This window comes from Mirounga leonina, unplaced genomic scaffold, assembly GCF_011800145.1.
Source record: "Mirounga leonina isolate KUSES-001 unplaced genomic scaffold, KU_Mleo_1.0 Mir_91, whole genome shotgun sequence".
Lineage (NCBI taxonomy): Eukaryota > Metazoa > Chordata > Mammalia > Carnivora > Phocidae > Mirounga > Mirounga leonina.
Window position 1 is genome coordinate 40,778,423 of NW_023270839.1, and position 22,371 is coordinate 40,800,793.

General features: G+C 46.8%; 1 protein-coding gene across 2 annotated transcripts in view; it reads left to right on the top strand.

Moving 5' to 3' along the window:
* MAP2K1 (mitogen-activated protein kinase kinase 1) overlaps positions 1-22,371 on the top strand; it is an 80,329-nt gene that overhangs the window by 29,992 nt on the left and 27,966 nt on the right. For both annotated transcript variants that reach the window (XM_034994234.1, XM_034994235.1), the window contains exons 2-5: positions 8,347-8,557; positions 9,982-10,128; positions 20,351-20,428; positions 20,980-21,031. In XM_034994234.1, coding sequence (XP_034850125.1) covers positions 8,347-8,557; positions 9,982-10,128; positions 20,351-20,428; positions 20,980-21,031 — 488 coding nt within the window. The remainder of the gene's footprint in view (positions 1-8,346; positions 8,558-9,981; positions 10,129-20,350; positions 20,429-20,979; positions 21,032-22,371) is intronic.

Sequence of the window (22,371 nt, forward strand, 5' to 3'; positions counted from 1 at the left end):
CATCCACAACAGCCTTTTATTTCTCATCACGTCATTGGCTTAAAGTGCCCTTAGCTGCCTGTGTTCCTCTCCCTGCTTCCCGAAGGGCCTTCTGGTGCTGAAATGTGTGCATTCTCAGAGAAGGCCTGTGAAGATAAAACAGTCCATATAGTCTCAGAGGAAAAGGCAGTGAGGATGGGAAAACGGTCAACGTGTGGACAAGAAGTAATGACCACGGGCCTCAAGCTGTACAGCATGGGAAGGCAGCCACTGTGTTTGTAGAGATGCACGGCCCTGGGACTTAGCTGCAAAGTTCTGTCCTTGGAAAACTGCAGGACGAATCTGGTTTTAGGATTAGAGACCTTTAGCATTGAAAAGGACTTTAAAGACCACCTAGTTTAATTCTGTTTTACCTGTGGGAACAGTCGAGGGGAAAGTAATGTGAATAGTTCACAGACTGAGTGCTTTCCAAGTTGAACCCAGGTCTTCTGACTTGCAAAGCCTTCACACTTACTACTTTTTTTTTTCTTTTAAAGATTTTATTTATTTATTTGACAGAGAGAGACACAGCTAGAGAGGGAACACAAGCAGGGGGAGTGTGAGAGGGAGAAGCAGGCCCCCCGCCGAGCAGGGAGCCCGATGCGGGGCTCGATCCCAGCACCCTGGGACCATGACCTGAGCCGAAGGCAGACGCCCAACGACTGAGCCACCCAGGCGCCCCCACACTTAACTTCTTAAGCAAAGAGTATATGGCAGCCACATGCATGTTTTTTGTTTTTTTTCCTTTCTAGTAGTTTTATGTCCCACTGTGAAAGACCAGCTCTGTGCTGACCCAGAAGCAGCTCATTTCCTACATATGTCATTGGCCCTGGAAGTGGATCTGGGGGCTGCTTCCAAGAACGACTGTGAGACTCTGCTCACCTCTACGTCTGTCAGCAAGCAGAGGAGAGTAGGCGGCCAAGATACGATTTACATTAGCAGCCAGCATCAAGGAAAAGGGAAAAAATACTTTTGCTAAATTCAGTGGAGCACATTATGAACCGGGCAAGGGAACGGCTGTACGGAAGCGTGTCTTCCCACAGCTGCTTACAAGACTAAGCCCAAAGCCGGGTTCAACACTAACACAAAGCAGAGGTCCATTGCTGGGGGCGGAGTAGGAAGCTTTCTCCTGCTCAAGAACTGCCACAGATGCAAGGTCGTTTTGGTTGCCATGGGGAGGAGGGGAAGTCCATGTTCACAGGGCCTGTTTAAGACTGAGGCTGGCCCAGGACAGGAGAGAACTTCCCTATCATCATTGGCACAATGGCTGGCTTCCCATGCTGTATAGTTTGAGTCCCGTGGTCATCACTTCTTGTCCACATGTACACCCCACTGCCTGTTTTCTCATCCTCACTGCCTTTTCCTTTGAGGCTGTTTGGACTGTTTTATCTTCACAGGCCTTCTCTGGGAATGCACGCGTTTCGGCACCGGAAGGCTCTTTGGGAAGCAGGGAGAGGAACACAGGCAGCTAAGGGCACTTTAAGCCAATGACTTGATGAGAGATACAAGGTGGTCACAGAGATGATATGAGGGTGTTATGTAAAAGTAATTGCCCTCAACCCCTGGAGGAGGGGCAAAGGCATGGAGAAAGATCCCACTCTGTGGCCATGCATCATGGCCACGTTCAGAGCTGAGGGAGGAGTAGGAACACTGAGAAAAAAAAAAAAATCTCTGCAGCTCAGGCTCCACTCTGAACACAAGATAAAACCCACTGCTGGAGAAATTGGCAGCCTGTGGTGCACGGAAATTACCAGTGTTCACCAGAAAACCCAAACCTAGCTCAACTCCCAACGAATAACACGCTAACAGCATGACCGAAGAATGTGCCCATTTCTAAGCATAAAGATGATGTACCTCAGTCCTTATTCTATTACGGTGTGCACCACACAGTGCAATATTAAGAGACACAAAAATCAAGAGAGAAAAAACAACCTGCAAGAGATAAGGCCGTCGATCTAGAACTAGGAGATGACCCAGCTGTTGGAATTAATGGACAGGGGCTTTCAAATAACCTATGATTATGGACAACATGCATGAACAAATGAGGAATTTCAGAAGAGATGGAAACTAAAGATAAAGTGAAAATGCTAGAAAAATTTAAAAACATGACATCAAAGGTCAACGGGTCTATCAGCAGACTGGAGGGAACTGAGGAAAGAATCAGTGACCCTGAAGATAGGTTAGTAGAAATTATCTTAATTGAAATAAAAAGTATCCAAACTGAGACACAAGGAGGAAAGGAATAAAAAGAAATCAGATCACAGCATCCAAGATATATGTATATAGAGAGAGGAAGAAATAGACATTGAGAGAGAGGAAACACAGACAGACACTGACCTGACTGGAACTTTTTAAGGAATTGGCTTATGTAACTATGGAAGCCTGGGAAGTCCACAGTCTGCAGGGTAGCCTGGCAGGCTGGAGACTCATGGAAGACTTGAAGTCCAAAGGCAGCTTGCTGGCAGACTGTGAGGTCATTCTTTGTTCTATTAAGGCCTTAAACTAACTGGATGAGTCCCACTCACATTACGGAGAGTAATCTGCTTTACTCAGAGTTCACCAATTTAAATGTTATTCTTATTCCTCCCCCCTCCCCACAAACCCCACTTTCGTAGAAACATTCTGAATAAAGTTTGACCAAATATCTTAGCATTGTGGCCCTGCCAAGCTGATACATAAAATTAACCATCACATGTCCCCTTCTGGTTACTGCCCCCACCCAAAAGCATGTTCACTTTTCTAATTTATAACTGCATAGATTAGTTTTGCCTTTTTTTGAATTTGACATAGATGCAGAAGAACACATACTTTGTTGTTCCATCTGGCTTCTTTCTTACGTAATCCTAGAATTTTATTGCCTAGTTAGTTAAGCAGCCCTTCCCAGAGCGGCCTGCCGGGTTGAGGGGTAAGGGTATAGAGCCCCTTCTCCACCATGCTGTTTGGGGCTGGCCTAAACTGCGCTCCCTAACACTGATGGGCTAGCCTAGGGTGGAGTCTGGAATCGGTTAGCTGTGCCTTTGGTCCTCTCTGCCTTCTCCCTTCAGGCCCATTCTTCTTTCCTTACACTCTTTGTTGTTTTATTTTTTATTTTTTATTTTATTTATTTATTTCTTAAAGATTTATTTATTTTTGAGAGAGCGAGAATGAGAGAGAGAGAGTACATGAGAGGGAGGAGGGTCAGAGGGAGAAGCAGACTCCCCGCCGAGCAGGGAGCCCGATGCGGGACTCGATCCCGGGACTCCAGGATCATGACCCGAGCCGAAGGCAGTCGCCTAACCAACTGAGCCACCCAGGCGCCCCTGTTGTTTTATTTTTTAAAGATTTTATTTACTTATTAGAGAGAGAGAACATGAGCAGGGTAGGGCAGAGGGAGAGGGAGAAGCAGACTCCCCGCTGAGCAGGGAGCCCGATGTGGAGCTTGATCCCAGGACCCTGGGATCATGACCTGAGCAGAAGGCAGACGCTTAACTCACTGAGCCACCCAGGCGCCCTCTTCTCTTACACTCTTTGTAACTCCCACATCCCCCCTGTCCATGGTTTGACTCTGTAGAGAACCCTAAAGGCAGTTCTTTTCTTTTTTCCTCTTCACATTTCCCTTCTCTTGAAAATCTTCAGCTTTTCAACCAGAACGCACACTCAGTCTTACTCTCTACCTCCTCAGCTGGTTGTCGCATTGACACAAGCTTGGATCTCAGAGACACCTAGACAGCTGTCCCCTCCCTTCTCTCCTCCTCCTCCTGTACTTTTTTTTTTTTAACTGGGTGTGGAAACTGAGTACCAGAAAGAGTGGTAGCTTGCCCAAGATCTCACAGATGAGGGTGACAGAGCGTGAGGAAGGAGGGGTTGCAGTCAGTCTCTTGATGCTGTTTGCCCTTGGCTTGGGTCTTCTGCCTCTTCTCTTCCTTCCCAGCCCCAGTAGCATTCTTACCTTCCAAATGTCACAGGGGAGAGAGAACTTCCCAACTCCCTGAGCTCTCCGAGGACACCCGCCTGCCTGCACTGGGATCTTTTCTCTGCTCCAGCATGGTGATTGTCATCCTCTGCTCTTCCCTCTGTGCTCCTTCCTGGCAGGGCCTGCCACCCGGGCTAGAGCAAGGCTCAGGCCGGTGACAGACCGCTGGCTGGTGTTTGCATGCTGCTGTGGCTCATTTCTGTTTGGTGTGTGGCAGTTGGAAGCCCCCTTTCCTTTGTCTAGACGTCACCTCCCTCACCCTTAAATCATTCCTTTAGGTCAGCTTCCCATTTCAGTGACCATCAGGGTTGGAGATGGCAGTGTGGGGCCTTGAGCTCTGTTCTAGGAGTTGGGAGAGCTGGCCCGCCAGTAAGCTCTGTGACTTTGTCCTCTCTGGACCTCCGTTTCCTCACCTGTAAAATGGGTCTTGCAGGTCCCTCCCTGTACCACGTTTTACACTGCTCCCTGATTTAAGCCCCCGAGCCACAAATGCAAGATTCCAGTTGTGGCCATGTATTAGGCTTAGCGGATGGGTGGGATGAGGGAGAGGGAGGGAGATGTTCTTGCCCATAGGATCATCCTTTCTCCACCCACTTCATTGTGCCGCCCTCGTGTTTTCAGAACACAAATGACAACTCTTGTTTTTCTCCACTTTCCTTGCTCTTCTCTGCATTCCCATTTCAAACCTATAATCTTCTTGTATCTTGATGAACTTGTGTTTACTGTAAGACAGGGTGCAGAATTCATATTGCCATGAGTTATATTCTCTCTGCTGTGGTGCATGGGGTGATGGGAGACAGACATTCACAGCTGGTCCCCAGAGAGGGGTGTGTGTGTGTGTGTGTGTGTGAGTGAGAGAGAGAGAGAGAGAGAGATTTATTGTTCTGGGCTCCAGAATCCTTTCCCGATCCATAGTCCTGATTTTGCTGATGTCAGTTAAAGCCAAAGATTGTGCAGGAGACAGGTCCTGGTCCTCTGAGATTTGGAGACTTGTGGTGTGGTTGAGGAGTGACAGGCCCCTCTCTTCCTATTTTCTTTGCTGGAAGCATTTCACCTTGGGGTCAGGTGGGGCAGGAATGAGCCTTGTTGAACATCATTGACCTCCCCGTACAGGAGGAAGCAGTACTAAACACTGCTGCGTTATTGATTGATTTCTTTTTAATGAGTACTGAAAGCTGTTTAGATGCCAGGATTTTCCTTTTACCTTCAGATAAAATCCTTTGTCTTTCATTCTGTGCAACAGTTCTTAAGAAACTTTTCAAGGGCTTTAAGAGTTGTTACAGGAAAGGCAGTAACTTCTGGATCCCACTCTTGCTGCCTTGGCAGCTCCTACTTGTCCTTCAGCCTGCCCGCACCTGACCTGACACTAGAGTAGAAGCGTGTCAGAATTCCATTGTTCCTTCCCCTTGGTTTTCTGTTCTGGCCCTCCCCTGGTGAAGGAAGCAAGCATGGCGTCGTGCCTCCATTTGACAGAAGAGAAAAACGGAGATGTGCCACAGTTCAGTGAGCAGTCTGTGGTCGCACAGCTAGCTGTTGACTACTTTGGGGTGAGAACCCGGGGTTCCTGATTACTACTGACTTGTCAGCTTGGCAGCACTGCCCCACCCCCAGTCATCAGGAGAGTCAGGGCACCACAGCGTAGAGTCTGTGCTGTGTCTCTCTGTGGCTTAGCCTTCTGGAAGGACAGATCAGGAGCCAGCTCCTTAGCTGGTGGGGGTGGGCGGTTAGACGGGCAAGCATAGGTGGTCGAGGAGGGAGGAAGCCCATACTGAGTTTTTCTTCCTGAAGGTGGGAGAATTACTTATTTCTACAGAGAGCTGGGAAGATGAGCAGAGTCAGCATTTCTTCTTTTTCTTTGCCAGCTGGATGGGGTTTCTTGTGGCCAGTGTTACTTGCAAGGCAACGTTGAGCTTGAGATGGAGGGCAGGCTGGATTGCATCTGGCGCAAAGGGCTCTTTGTGGAGGTACCCCATCTTCATGTACAATTGAGCTCTGCTATGGCAAATGCCCTGCACTAGGATCTTACCCGTGTCTGCACGTTGCCTCCCTTGAAAGTATTGAACTTTTTGAAGAGGTAGTATAGCATTATGGTTAAAAATAGAGATTCTCTCTGCCCAGGTTTCCATCCTTGCTCTGTTGCTTACTAGCTGTGTGACCTTGGAGAAGTCACTTCACCCATCTGTGCTTGAGTTTGCTATCTGATGTGGATTAAATGCATTAGCAACAGTACATGGTGCTGTGAGGAGAATGACTTCCTTCCATTCAGTCCTGCCCCCTCCCTCCTACCTGCTCAGCATGAGTGCGCGTTTGACGGAAGCCCTTGGAGTGGACTGAGCCCTACAGGCAGCTGGAACCTCATCGAAATTTTAGCTATGGGGTCTGTCTGCGTTTGACAGGTCTCTCCAAACGTTGTCATTGATGGTTCCTGAGAGTCAGGAAACCTGAAGGTGGCTGTGCCCTCCCAGCCATGCTTGTTCTGGGCCCCTACACCTGAGAGACCGGGGCAGCTGTGAGACTTAGTTGAGCCTTTCAGCAGAATGAGAATATTACCAGGCGTCTTAGTCTGTTCAGGCTGCATAACAAAATGTCATAGACTGGTTGGCTTAAACAACAGAAAGGTATTTTCTCAGGGTCCTGGAGGCTTGAAGCCCAAGATGAGGGTCCCGGCATGGTTGGGTTCTGGTGAGGCCTCTCTTCCTGGCCTGCAGACAGCTAGCTGCCTTCTCTTGGTGTCCTCACACCACCTTCTTTGGCGTGTGCCCAGAGGCAGGAAGGCTATCTCTCTTCTTATGGCCACCAGTCCTATCTGATTAGGACTCTCCCCATATGACCTTATTTAACCTTAAGCTCTTGAAAGTCCTGTCTCTAAACATACATACATTTGGGGTTAGGCCTTCAACATATGAATTTGAGGGAGACACAACTCAGTCCATACCACCAGCCTTCCTTCCCCGAGAGCTACCCAGTGAGGAGACTTGGTGAAAACAGCCTGGTGTCCTCTGTGGCCCTTATACTGTTATTTGTAAGGTATGTTGGAGCTTCCCATAGACCGGGGAGGCGGGAGGTCTGGATCTCCCTGCCTTCTTGAGAGTTGGAATAGAGGGTGAATGAAAAGTGGAAGATTATGCTTGCTTTTACACGTCAAGCTCAGAAATGGCGTGTATGTTAGGGGGTGGGCACCAGCCTTCTGATGTGTAATGATGCTCTGTCCTGCCGCCCGAGTTGTTTGTTTAAACTAGGACTAAAATCACATGAAACGCAGTGGAAGCTCTCCTTACCACCGTCCCCTTAACGAACTCCCAGGAATAATGAATGTTTTTCCGTCCTCTGTAAACTCAGTACTGCCCACAAGCGTGCCGAATGCACAGCTCACAGGCTGCTCTCTGCCCTGCCCACTCGCCTCGGCACCCACTGGCTGAATTATGTGCTTACCAAGAGCCACTTTGTTCCCAGAGTCATTTGTATGGTTGTGGCTGCTATTGTAACTAAGTAAGGTACTTAAATATCAGATAAACTGGTGAAATATGCCTGCAAATGGAGTGGGGTCCCCCCCCTTTGAACGCTAATTAAAAGCCATGGAAAGACTCAGTAAGTCCAACTCACTAAAACATTACTATAAAATTAGATGAGCATTAAGATTGGGGAAAATCCTAAAACTCTTACAATTCTATGTTGATATTCTGTATCTACATTTTTATTCCACTTTAAAGAATCAGGCATTGGAAATGATAGTGTATCATGTTCTGGTTCATGTCACGAGGATGGTGTGGGGCTCTTACCAGTGGAATTTTACTCAAAGAGAGGGCCTTGCCCTACCTACGTTAGAAGATGGGTGAATAAATGCACATTTATATATATTATGCAAAAATATTTTGATTAACCTGGTTCCTGACCTGATGACATTAGAGAGAAGAGTTTTTGCTGTTAGCATTCAGTTTAGAGCCTGTTAGAGCCTGTTTTGATGGTTTGGTTTGATTTCAGTTTAGTGGTTTAAGGAAATAGATTTTATTTTGTGTACGGTGTTAACTTAATAAATCCAATACTAGTGGGTCTTTTGGAACTGGGGTTTTAAAGCAAACGAAGGTGGCTCATTCTGGATTTTAGCAGATTCTTTGGTTCCTTCTGTAGACTTGCAGCATAGTGAGACCTAATTCCCTCATTTGACAAATGAGGAAACCGGGGTCTGGAGAGAAGGATGTCAGCGGGGAGGGGGGTCGGGTGGCGTAGTGAAGGCGGCAGAGCGTGGAACCCTCCCCTGGAACCCCTGTGCTGGTTCTCTGGTCCGGCCCCGGAGCTGGAACTCTCCACCACACGGATGCTCCTCTGGGGGGACCCCTCTGATGCTGGTTGTGACTTGTGCTCTCCCTTTGGGACAGGACCAACCTGGAGGCCTTGCAGAAGAAGCTGGAGGAGTTGGAGCTTGATGAGCAGCAGCGGAAGCGCCTTGAGGCCTTTCTCACCCAGAAGCAGAAGGTCGGGGAATTGAAGGATGACGACTTCGAGAAGATCAGTGAGCTGGGCGCCGGCAACGGTGGTGTGGTGTTCAAGGTCTCGCACAAGCCCTCCGGCCTGGTCATGGCCAGAAAGGTGAGGCCACTCAAAAAAAAAAGAGCCTGAATCAGGTTGGCCTTTGTTGGCCTTGGTGAATAGGTAATTGGATTATCTCTTGGAAGATCTGGGGCCTGGGGCCTGTGGGAGGAAGACTGACTTTTCACTCAGTACCTTTTTGTGCGGTTTGAATTTTGAGCTCCTGTTACCTGTCAGATTATAGGATAAACACCCTGATGGTGTGTTAGTGTGTTTATCCCCACCCCCAGACTGGAAAAGAAAGGCAAGTGACCTTCCTTAGCTTTCTGCGTGCTCTGGAAAGAATGCAAGGGTGCCTGTTTGCCATTATCCTGGGCAGGAGAAGCCGCTTTCATTTAGGCAGCCCCGGCGATGCACCAAACACTGGTTTCGAGTGGTTTGCCTGCGCTCCGGCCCTGCGGGCGCTTCGCCTGCATCCCCCTGCAGTGTGGACATCTCTGCTCCCCGCCGTGGCCGGCGGTGTTGGAGCTGGACTTCCTGTTCACCCGGGGTCCTCCTCTTTCCGGACACGGCCCCTGCTGTGGCAAGGCTGGGCTCTTCCGTGCTTCCCGGCACACCGTCTTTAAGCCCGTCCGTATCCGTTTGCTGGACCGCCCCTTCCCTCTTCTCAAACAGTGCCCACGGCGGTAAGCACTGCTCCCATGTCCTCTGGTCATTGTCTGTGACCCTTGCTAGCAGCTTAGTCTTACTCAGTAGCTGTTTCTTTGTTCTTTTTTAAGATTTATTTATTTGAGAGAGAGAGAGAGCATGAAAGGGGGGAGGGTCAGAGGGAGAAGCAGACTCTCTGCCGAGCAGGGAGCCAGATGTGGGACTCGATCCCGGGACTCCAGGATCATGACCTGAGCCGAAGGCAGTCGCTCAACCAACTGAGCCACCCAGGCGCCCTTAGGAGCTGTTTCATATGGCAGATGTGTCTGTCACCTGTCTTCCTGGGTGAAACCAGCGACAGTGTGAGGGGCACATAAGGTGGCACCTGAGGCCCCGGCTGAATCTCCACCACCTTAGGCTCCAGAGGTCAAGGGGCAGTCTCCTGGGCAGCTCAGGTCCACATAACCAGTTCCTCATACCCTTCCACCCCCACAGCCCTCGGGTGGCAGCCAGGTCTTCAAGGCTGCTTTTCCCTCCTCTCTCAGCTTCACAAATCCTTTGGGAGGAAACCCTCCATTCAGCTTTGTTCTTGGGAGGGGTGAGCCCCCGTTCCTCACTCTGGGCTCTAGGAGCAGCCGCCCTCCCCTGGTTACAGCTCCCCCAGTACCAACACCTGCCTTGATAGGTTGGCACCGAGTGTTTTGGTCAGGCAGAAACTTGCCTGTGTTCTCTCCTCCTACCGTTAAGAGCTTAAGCATTGAAGAGCGCTTCCATCCGTCCCTCCATGCATCCATATATTTTTAAAGCCTCTCTTCCCCCCACCTTTCTTTCCCCAGCTAATTCACCTGGAGATCAAACCTGCAATCCGGAACCAGATCATACGGGAGCTGCAGGTTCTACATGAGTGCAACTCCCCCTACATTGTGGGCTTCTATGGTGCATTCTACAGCGATGGCGAGATCAGTATCTGCATGGAGCACATGGTATGTGGCAGCCTATCAGCCTCTGGGGCAATGGCCTCGGAGTTGGAGGGCTCTGGGCTCGTCTTTGCTTTGGGAGGCACCCAGCTGCCTCCCTGTTCCTCCCTGGATCCACATCCCTGTCTTGGGCATATGGGAAGCCTGACTGTACAACCTGGAGTAACCGAAAGACCACAGGCCTCTTTCCTAGGTCCCCTCCTCTCTTCAAAGAGAGGTGGCAGCAACCGGGTATCCCTGGTAGGTAGGCCTAGAGCACATCTCCCAATTTTCTTGTCCCCAAGGTTTAGATATGAGTGAAATCTGGTTTGTATAGTTTAAATCCATTTATGATGTGCAGTGTTGTGTGCTAGGTACCCGGTTCTGGGGTTATGAGATGAGACACCCCTGTCTTCAGAGTCTGTGATCTGCTTGAAGGACAGTCTGGATGGGTTCTTTGGGCGTACAGAGAAGTAATGTCACCTGATGCACATCAGAGAGGGCAAGTAAGGGGGCACTTATGGGCTAATTGTGTGGATGTGAGCTGCCACTCTTTGTACCATTAGCTGCCTGGAGTCCCTTCCTCCTCTTGCCAGTGCCTAACTGTAACAGTAACGGCGTCCACAACAATAATAATGCTAGCAATACTAATATGGATTAATGTGTTGGGTGTATATCATATCACGTACTGTCCAACGCAGATTAATATTTTATTGCATTTTCTCAACACCTCATTGGATGGGTAGATCATCTGCATTTTACAAATGAGGAGACTGAGGCTCAGAGAAATGAATGACTTGCCCAAGGTCATGCAGCTAGTTAGCAGAATCAGTAGAATTTAAACCGAGGCTGTTGGACCCCAGTGCCTGTACTTTGTTGAATCTACTGGATAGTGATTGGGGCTCTGTTTCCATCCTTGATGCCAGAATTTCAGAGAGAGAGGCTGGCTTCGTGATCGCTATTTTTTCCTGTCCCCATGAGGCAACAGGGGACTTTGGAATCCGATATGTTTATTCATATCTCCCTTCCCCCACAAAAATCCAAGTAGACACTGTCTTGTTTGCCACTGTGTCTCCAAAGCCCAGAATAGCCCTGGCACACAGCAGGTGCTCAATAATGATTTGTTTATGGACTGTCACCTTCTCGTCAGGACCTGGGGCAAGTTTCTTTCTGATTCTGTTTCCTCGTTTTGTAAAACGGCCATTACTCTGCCTACCTCCTTGTAGATGAGTGAAAATAACGGAGTCTTGGCGCACTGACTCCAGCCTGTCTTCCGCGAACAGTAGCGCTGGCTTCATTCTCGATGGAGCCGACGGCTCGGAGACAAGAGCTGACGTGACTGAGTCTGCGCGCTTCTGACTGCCGTGCTTTCAGTCCTCAGGCCGGCAGAGTGTCCCTCAGCAGCTCCACTTCCTTCCTGACCCTGGATCTGCCCTGACCTCTGGAAATGAGCCCCGGTGCCTGGCCATAATGAACTCCAGGAGCACCCTCCCCGGGAGGTTTGTCCCTTGCCGGTGCCCCATTATTTTGAACTTCTCTTCATGGGAACGATCAGGAAGTGCCGTGCACACTCTCGTAGGCATCTGCCGACTGGTGTGGTGCCATATGGAACGTAGAACCTGGAATGTCTTCTGCGCGCCTGAAAGTTACTGAGAAAGCTCTTGTTCTTCTTGCTTGAACAGGAGTGAAGCAGCCTCTGGGTGGCCTGTGAACATTTCTGGTTTGGTCCTCCCTCAGCCTTGGGGTGCTGATATTTTCTCCTTGGGTCTTAGCCTCCCTTTGGTGGGGTGCAGCGCAGGGGGAGTGGGCTATTCCTTACGCTTTGGGTTTCTTGGGCTCCTGGTGCTGTTGATGGTTGGTTTTCTAGCTCTAGCTCAGAGTTTTGGCATGAAGATGTGTAACTGGCAGTAGAGGTCCTTGAAAACTAGAAGGGGAAGAGGCTGGAGGTAATGGTGAGAAACCGGTGATGGGAAAGGCCAGAGGAGCCTTTTTCCTCCCAGGTGTTGCCACAATAATGGAAGGCGGGTGGCGGCATGGCTAGACATAATAGTAACTAGCTTTCCCATTTTGCACCACTTGGTGAGTCCTTTCCATGTTATGTAAGTTATTAATCACATCAGCCCTCTCCTGTGGGACACAGTGTGGACCACCCTCCCCAAGGTGGAACAAGGCCTCGAGAGGCTTAGTAATTAGTCTGAGTTCTATAGCCAGTAAATGTCAGAGAGCTTAATTCTAACTAGTGTCTCTAACCAGGTCTGCTTTCTTTAAATTTCATGCTCTCGGGATTTTCTCATTGTGCCGAGAAATGTTTGGACCAGCTCTTCTCTGGGGGCTCTTCTGTTTTTGGCACTTGCAGCCAGTCAGGGTTTACACTAGTTAGCATGGGTCCGGCTTCACAAACACTTACTTGTATGGAGTGCCTGTAATGTGAAGGGTGCCACAGGAGCTGCTGGGGGGATGGAGACCCTGTGAGCGGCCTCTCTGCTCCCCAGAGCTGGTCACAGGATGGATGGCTGTGCTCTAGGGCCTTCTTAGGTGAGGGCTTCTGAGCACTGGCTCTGTGTCATCTCATGCCTGCTGTCTTCTGACCCATCAGGTAATTTCCTGAATTACCTCCACGTTCTGTGTCAGTCGGTGTTCCCCCTTTGTTAGAGGAACCAGGATGCTGTGTGTAGGGTGAGCATGGTTGAACTCCAGGCTGCTTGCTTCAGAGGTGAGGATTAGGCCCCAAACATTGATAGTCAGTGGCCTTTTTGTTCATTCAGAACTTGCTGGAGCCTGTTCTATTAGCCTTATGTCACCTCTTGCCATTTGGAGTTCAGTCTTTTTATTTGCCTTAAATGCACCTGTAGTGAGGCTTCCTCATTCTGGAATCCTTTATTCACTTTGGATTCATAGATACTGATCACAACCTTTGTGCCTCTTGCTCTGTCCTTCCCACCCAACCTTTCCCTCCAGGAGGACAGGAGGACTCAGGACATGACAAGGGTTGGTTTCCCATTCTCTCAGCCCATTTCCAGTATCTGCAGGTCAGTTTTCCTCTCATGGATTTGGCTCTGCGGGCAGGGCAGGGTCCTCCCACATAAGCAGAAGATATCTCTGGAGTTACCCTGGGGAGCCTGAGCCTCGAAAATTGGCTTTCAGAAGCTGGGAGGGTCAAAATCTTTTGAGGGCCAAGCACAGTGTCTGGCACCTGTTGGGTGAAATGTGTTGAGGGACTGAACGAAGGAGGCCCAGATGGGGAGGGCATGGTCAGGCTTGCGGCGCAGTGGGAGAGAGTGAGGCCTAGGGTTTTCTGTTCCCAGGCGTCCACAGGCCCCGAGAGCGCTGGAACAGTCTGTTGGTACTAGTGGAGAGGCTCAGAGCTCCCAGGGACAGGACCATGTAGTGAAGCTGTTGTGGCCTCAAGTCCAAGCAGCCACGCTCCAGAGTAGCTTTCTGCTCTAGCCCTGGACCCCCTTAGCCCTTCTTTGTCCCTGAGCAGGCCTTCCCGCAGGAGAGCTCCTGTCCTGGCCTCCTGTGACGGGAAAGCTCTCTGACTGCTAGCAGGCACTTCTCTTTGGGGATTTCTGTTTTGTCTCAGCTTCCACATTTCAAAGGTGTGGTCGTGTAGAGCTCTGTTCATCAGCCACATCTCAACTTCAGAGGTTCTTGGCTTCTGTCTATGTCACTGTCTCTGTGTGTTCTTTGTCACTAACGTTTTCCCCCAACACTTTATTAAGACAATTTCAAACACAGCAAGGTGTAATATACCCTGTAAACCCACCACCCAGTTACTGCTTTGCCATATTTGCTTGACCACATATTGCCCATCTATCCCTTCCTTGCTCACATCATTTCTTAGATGCATTTTAAAACGGATTTGTGTCACTGGCATCCATTGGGCCCCATCTTCTAAAGCACTCAGCCAAGGGCTGACCTTTGCTAGAAAGAAGCTGCGCTTGCACTGCCCAGTCTGGATTTTTTGAGACCTGAGGGGTAAACAGATACCCCCTGATCAGGATAGGAATGCTCCTGCCTTGGGGGCAGTAGATTCCTGCTCAGGTGGTAGCTGAGCAACCAGGGAACTGAGGATTCAGGATGGATGGTTCTCATGCAGGAGTAAAAGCTTTTGAGCTCTCTCTCTCTTTTTTTTTTTTTTCCATAAAGCATTTGTCTCTTCTATAGAAAACCTTCACAAAAGCACCATTGATTTACTTAATAATTGGCTTCTAAAAATAAGCACAATTTCAGCAGCTTTAGTCAAGGAAGGCAAGTCCTTGGCAACAGTGAAGTGAAATTAAAAGGTTGTAAGGTGAGTTGTAGGCAGCTCTGGGTAATTCTGACTGTGGTTCATGCTTCGTAAATCTTGCTAATAATCCCATTGTTCACACTGTAACTCTGCTTATAGCTGGGAAGGAGGTGAGAGGAAAGAGAGCCAAGGTTTCTTTTTTTTTTTTTTTTAATTTTATTTATTTATTTGACAGAGAGAGACATGGTGAGAGGGAACATAAGCAGGGGGAGTGGGAAAGGGAGAAGCAGACTTCCCGCTAAGCAGGGAGCCCGATTCGGGGCTCGATCCCAGGACCCTGGGACCATGACCTGAGCCGAAGGCAGACGCTTAGCGACTGAGCCACCCAGGCACCTCTCTTCCTTTTTATTTTTATTTTTTTTTTAAAGATTTTATTTATCTGACAGAGAAACAGCAAGAGCAGGAACACAAGCAGGGGGAGTGGGAGAGGGCGAAGCAGGCTTCCTGCTGAGCAGGGAGCCCGATGAGGGACTCTATCCCAGGACCCTGGGATCATGACCTGAGCCGAAGGTAGACGCTTAACGACTGAGCCACCCAGGCGCCCCTCTCTTCCTTTTTAATAGGAATATTTACCCCCAACCTCCAGGGAAAGTGGGAGCCAGGCTGCCCTCTGTCCTAGGCTGTGGAACCTGAGAACCAAAGTTAGCATTTCTGCCTCATTTGAGTCAGATTTTGACAGTTGCTTTGTTACCTAGTTTTAACTGCATAGTCCTCCCTGATAATTAGGCAAAGCTGATCAAACAAAGGATCTGAAACCATATCCAACTGGAAGCAAAAGAGAAATGGCTTGGAAACTTTCTGCACTGGAGTCCCTCTTTCCATTGGTAAAGGAAATTGAGAGGTGCTATCATGTTTCTAGAAGCCTGCTGACTTGGGTGTGGTTACCTGGGCTCTCATGTCCTGATTTGGCCACCAGGGGCTTGCGGCATTGTGAAGGCGGCCAGGCTCACAGGTGACTCAAAACTCAGCCTGGATCACAGCTTGGGTAGGGCTCTTCCAAGGACTCTTGGAAAATAAATGGGTTTACAGGGGAGTTTTGTTTGGTTCTAGATTAATGATTCCACTCTCATGTCTGTGTGGGAATTCTGGCACATAGGCAATTTTAGGTTGAATTTCAGGATCTTCCATTGTGCTCTTTGGTTGACTGACCCACCCCCCATTATTTCTGATTAGAAGACAAACATGTTCAGGGGTACTAGTGTGCATTTGAGAATTCACACTTGTACTGCTTTCTTTTCCCTCAGCATCTGTGATCCAGAGTTGACTGTGACAGAGAGTGATTGGTCCAGATGTTCCTTTCCATAAGCATAGGATTTTTAAGTGGATAATCTATTTTTAACATTGTTTTAGGAGACATTTCCTGAGGGGTCTGTATCCCTGAATGAATCTTACTTTCTCACCTCCTCTAGAAAGAAAGCAGTGTTGTATCTATCTTAGACTCTGTTGCACAAACTGGACATTTAGTAAATACTGTTAATTGATTTGCAGATTTAATTCTCCACTTTCATAAAGGAGTTCAATAATTTAAAAAGGTAAAACATTTATTCATTGTGGAAAATTTATAAACAATAGGAAAGCACAAAGAAGAAACTATCTTGCAACAAAAATCCCTCATCGTCTTACTACCTAGACTGGAAATAACCATTGGTAACATTTTGCATGTTCTGGTTTTGTGTGTGTACACACTTTTTTATGTCTATAAAAGTGTGAATATGGGACGCCTGGGTGGCTCAGTTAGTCTGCCTTCAGCTCAGGTCATGATCCCAGGGTCCTGGGATCGAGTTCCTCGTCGGGCTCCCTGCTCAGCACGGAGCCTGCTTTTCCCTGAGCCGCTCCTGCTGCTTTGTGCCTGGACTCTCTCCCTCTTTCTGACAAATAAGTAAAATCTTAAAAAAAAATCATTTATAAAAAAAAAAGTGGGGGGCGCCTGGGTGGCTCAGTTGGTTGAGCGACTGCCTTCGGCTTGGGTCATGATCCCGGAGTCCTGGGATCGAGTCCCGCATCGGGCTCCCGGCTCGGCGGGGAGCCTGCTTCTCCCTCTGACCCTATCCCCTCTCATGCTGTTTCTCTCTCTCTCAAATAAATAAATAAATAAAATAAAATCTTAAAAAAAAAAAAGGTGGGAATATGTTCTGTCCTTCTGTTTATCATGTTGTGCATTGTTCTGTGACCTTAACGCTCGCCGACTGTGTCATTGAGGCTGGTGGTTTTGGAGGCAGGAAGTGTACAGAGATGTCTCTCTGCTTGGCCACATCTTGCCACCTCAGGTGCGGTTTCCATGTCCCTCCTGCTGCCAGCTCTTCACTTAGCCACTTCCTCCTCCGAGCACGTGGAGTGATGTCTGTTCTCCTCATTCAACTGTTTGTTCCTTGCCTTGCCTCATTGTGTTTTTTTCTTATTTATAGGTTTTTTTCCATCCCTAGTTTCTCACCTATCCCTATGCCTTTCACAGAGGTGATTAATAAATGATAAATGACATTGGTAACTGCTCAGTGTAGATGAGATACTTTAAAAATCAGTCTAACTCTCTCTCTCTCTCAAATAAGTAAATCTTTAAACAAAAAAAATGGGGCACTTGGGTGGCGCAGTCAGTTGAACATCCAACTCTTGATTTCAGCTCAGGTCATGATCTCAGGGTCGTGAGATCAAGCCCCGCATTGGGATCTGCACTCAGCAGGGCATCTGTTTGGGTTTCTCTCTCCCTCTACCCCTCGCCCTGTTTGCATGTGCTCGTGTGTGCATGCGTGCTCGCTCTCTCAAAATAAATAAATAAATCTTGAAAAATCAGTCTAAGTTTGCAGGAATTGTCTCTACTTCTGAGGGTGTTTTAAAATTATGGCTGGTAATTGGCAGCCCTTGAAGCCAGAAGGATATGAACCTGGTCCTGCCTCACTACATCACGGTTCCCTGAGTGAAGCTTTTCTTCAAAATCTTAGGTTACAATGTAGAATCCGTGAATGGGAAGGCCCTGGCGTGTGAGCCTGACAGAGGCTGGCTTCATACCCCATGTGTGTCATGTTTCATATTCTACCTTTCCACCACCTCAGTCCAGGGTCAGGCCGTGTCACCTCCTGCTCATCAGCTCCTTCATGCTGTCCCTGCTCTTTCTCTCAGCTGCTGTGGTTTTCATCTGAAAGCAGGCAGCCTTCCATCTCCATCACAAAGGCATGTCTTGTTTTTTCGGTGGGGCTCCATGACCCGGTCACAGATAGCGGTTCCTGGCCTGACCCATCCCTGCATTTCTTCATGCACCCACAGGGGAGTGAACCACATGTCCTCCCAGGAGGACTAAGCAGTCTGAGGTTTCTCTGCTTTTGATCTAATTGAAATACTTGTTCTTCCTCCGCCATTCCAGGTATAGAAATCACATTCATTTTTTGAGTAAGACTTCAACTCAAATTTCATCATCTTCTTCTTTTTTTTTTTTTTTTAAGATTTTATTTATTTGAGTGGGGGGAAGGGGCAGAGGGAGAGAATCTCAAGCAGACTCCCCACTGAGTGTGGAGCCCGATGCAGGGCTCCATCTTACGACCTGTGAGATCATGACCTAAGCCGAAATCAATAGTTGGACCTGTAACCGACTGAGCCACCCAAGCGCCTCTCAAATGCCTTTTTCTTCCCTTTTGTTTTTGTTTTTTAGTATTTATTTATTTGAGAGAGAGAGTGAGTGAGAGAGAGCACAAGCCAGGGTGAAGGGCAGCGGGAGAAGCAGACTCCCCACTGAGCAGGGAGCCCAACACGGGACTCAATCCTGGGACTCCGGGACCATGACCCGAGCTGAAGGCAGATGCCCAACCAACTGAGCCACCCAGGCACCCCTTCTTGTCTCTTTTTTTAAAAATTTATAATTTCAATTTAATTAACATTTAGCGTATTACTAGTTTCAGAGGTAGAATTTAGAGATTTATTAGTTGCATATAACACCCGGTGCTCACTGCATCAAGTGCCCTCCTTAATGCCCATCACCCAGTTACCTCATCCTCCCACTCACCTCCCCTCCAGCAACCCTCAGTTTGTTTCCTATAGTTAAGAATCCCTTATGGTTTGTCTCCCTCTCTGTTTCTGTCTTAATTTATTTTTCCTTCCCTTCCCCTATGTTCATCATTTTTTTTTTTTTTTTAAGATTTTTTAATTTATTTATTTGACAGAGAGCTAGAGAGAACAAGTAGGCAGGCAGGCAGAGGGAGAAGCAGGCTCTCCGCCGAGCAAGGGAGCCCGATGCGGGGCTTGATCCCGGGGACCCTGGGATCATGACCTGAGCGGAAGGCAGCTGCTTAACCAACTGAGCCACCCAGGTGCCCCTGTTCATCATTTTTGTTTCTTAAATTCCACACATGAGTGAAATCATACGATATTTGTCCTTCTCTGACTGATTTATTTCGTTTAGCATAATATCCTCTAGTTTCATCCATGTCATTGCAAATGGCATGAGTTCATTATTTTTGATGGCTGCGTAATATTCCCCCCCCCCCCCCCCCCCCCCCCCCCCCTCCCCATCCCTTCATCTGTTGATGGACATCTGGGCTCTTTCCATGTTTTGGCTGTTGTGGACATTGCTGCTATAAACGTAGGGGTGCATGTTCCCCCTTGAATCACCTTGTTTGTATCCTTTGGATAAACACCTAGTAGTGCAATTGCTAGGTCATAGGGTAGCTCTATTTTTTACTTTTTGAGGAACCTCCATACTGTTTTCCAGAGTGGCTACACCAGTTTATATTCCCACCAACAGTGTAGGGGGGTTCCCCTTTCTCTGCCATGCTTGCCAACATCTGTTGTTTCCTGACTTGTTAATTTTAGCCAACAAATGCCATTTTAAAAGTGAAGTCAGAATTACTTCTCTCTTCTGCATGTGTAACACTTTTCTTAGAATTTATTCTGTTTTGTTATATTAGGAATTGTATATTTATCCTCCTAGTTTGTACATTTATTTTTTAAAAGATTTTATTTATTTATTTGAGAGAGAGTGAGTGAGAGAGCATGAGTGGGGGGAGGGAGGGTGGGGAAAAGGGGCAGAGGAGCAGAAGGAGACGAAGCAGACTCCCCACTGAGCAGGGAGCCCGATGTGGGGCTCAATCCCAGGACCTGGGATCATGACCTGAGCTGAAGGCAGACGCTTAACCAACTGAACCACCCAGGCGCCCCTGCACATTTATTGAGGATGGGAACTAGGTCTTTTTTTGTATCTCTTTCCTCCATAGAACCTAACACACTTCATGACACTTGGTAGGATTTGTGGAATGAATTATTGCTTTCTGTGACATTTTTTCTTTTGATTTTATTAACTATGATTTTTAGGATAATACCAAATACAAGTTGTGACTTATATGCTGGTGATAAAATGGCTGACATTTAGCGAGCATTTACTATGGGCTAGACGTTGTCCTGAGTGCTTTATATGTATTAGCGTGTTTAATACTTATAGTAGCCCTATGATTATTATAGTAGCCTTAAAATATCACCCCCATTTTACAAGTTGTGAGTAACATGGTCAAAGTTCCCTTGATAGTGAGCGGCAGAGTTGGTGGGATGTGAATTTAGACAGTTTGCCTCTAGAGCCTCTGGTCTTAACCATATACTGTTCTGTCAGTTCAGCACAAACCTTTTTTTTAAAGATTGTATTTTTAAGTAATCTTTGCACCCAATGTGGGGCTCGAACTCACAACTCCAAGATCAAGAGTCATGTCTTCTACCGACCGAGTCAGCCAAGTGCCCCAACAAAGCTTTTTTTGATCCCTGAATTGGTAGTTCATTTAACAGTTATTCATATGATTTGAGTTTTTGGTTATTTCATCCCTCCCACAATGTTTTGCATTTCTGTCTTTCAGGTCTGGAACAAATCAAACGGTACCCTTCCAGGAGGATTTGCCACACATGAGATACGCTTCCCTGCTGAAGTTTAACACTTGAAAGAATAGTTAGAAACACTGTCACTAAATGGGCTGGTTTTCTTTTTCTTAGGATGGTGGTTCCTTGGATCAAGTCCTGAAGAAAGCTGGAAGAATTCCTGAACAAATTTTAGGAAAAGTTAGCATTGCTGTGAGTATATTGTGCAATTTTTCTTCTAAGCCCCCTCATTGAGAAGTTAATGAGTTGGCAGGAAATGGACAAGGGAGGAAGATAATTAAGTCAATCAAGGGAAGGTTTATAAGAAAAGTAGGGTCTTCGCGCTAGAATTTTCCGTGTCTAGATTCTAGATACAATATTCTCTCTTTCTCGTCAGAACTAGAAAAGTGACTTTTTTTATATTAAAATCTGTGTCTGCAGAAATAGGACAGGGTGTCCAAAAGAATTCCCATTTGTGGCGTGAGAAAGCCTCTTTTTATATTGCAGCTTTAGAAAACGAATTCAAGCACAGGGGTTTTTAAAGTTGTCTAAACTTGCAGTAATCAATGTTGCTTAAAGTAACTCTATACTATGTAAAAAAAGATGGTTTCTTGGTAAGACAGGTTAAAAATCAAATAAAAGATAAGGGAAGAAGGCAAATTTGTGATGTTAGCTGAAATATTTTCTAGATCATTTTAGAATACAGAGGCTGACTAACCACCATCATTTCAGTTTCCCATCTTGTGACATTGTCTTTCCTCTAGGTAATAAAAGGTCTGACATACCTGAGGGAGAAGCACAAGATAATGCACAGAGGTAAGAAGTTACTTGCTAGTTATGTTTTGAATTTTAGCTGAAATTGAAAAGTTGTTGCATTCTCTTTTGTGTTTGTTTCAGTATAAAAGCCATTGAATAGTGTTTTTAATCCTTATAACAAGTCTTTGACTAGTTAGTTATTTAGTTTTGAAGTAAGCTTTACGTCCAGCATGGGCCTTGAACTCAAGACCCTGAGATCAAGAGTTGCATGCTCTGCTGACATGCAGTCTCTCGACATTCCAGTAGGTGTGGAGGGATATCTCATTGTGATCTGAATTTACATCTCCCTAATGACGAGTAATGTTCAATGTCTTTTCATGTGCTTATATGCCACCCATATATCTTCATTAGTAAGGCATCTGTTCAAAGGTTTACCCATTTTCCCAATTGGGTTATCTTTTTATTATTGATTTTTAAGAGGTCTTTATATATTCTAGACAGTGCTACTTGACAGATAAATGTTTTGCCAATATTTTCTCTTAGTCTGTGGCTTGCCTTTTCATTTTTGTATCTTTTGAAAAGCAAATGTTTTTTATTTAGATGAAGTTCAATTTCTTGATTTTTTTTCCTTTAGACTTTGTTGTGCCTTTTGTGTCCCATTTAAAAACTCTTTGCTGAAGCAGAGGTCACTAAGATAGTCTATGTTTTCATTCAGAAGTTTTACAGCTTTAATTCATACAGTTAGACCTATGATCCCCTGAGAGTTCATTTTTCTTTGTGGTATGAGATAAGAGTAAGGGTTCATTTTTGGGCAGATGGATGTACAACTGTTACATTTGTTGACAAGTTATTCTTCCTCTATCGAACTACCTTGGAATCTTTGTCAGAAATCAACTGACTATATAGGTAAATACCTATTTCTGAATTCTTTTCTGTTCGATCTATTATGTTTAACTTCACACCAACACAACACTACCGATTATCACAGTGATAGCTTTATAGTAAATCTGGAAATCAGGTAGTCTAAGTGCCCCAACTTTGTTTTTCTTCAAAGCTGTTTTTGGCTGTTCTAGGTCCTTTGGCATTTCCATGTATATTTTAGATATAATTTGTCAATTCTACAAAAAAAGGTTATTGGGATTTTCAGTGGGATGGCCTTCGATCTACAGATCAATTAAAGCAAAACCGACACCTTAACAACCCTGATGGTGGTGGTTGCATAACATGAATGTATTTACTGCCAGAACTGTATGCTTAAAAACAGTTAAAATGGTAAATTTTATGTTATGCATATTTTTTATAGTGTTTGAAAAAAAATACCAATTTTAGCAATGTATCACCTAATCTACAGTGGCTCCTAAGCTGGCCAGTTGATTCCATCGGCCCACCTGACTCCTCCT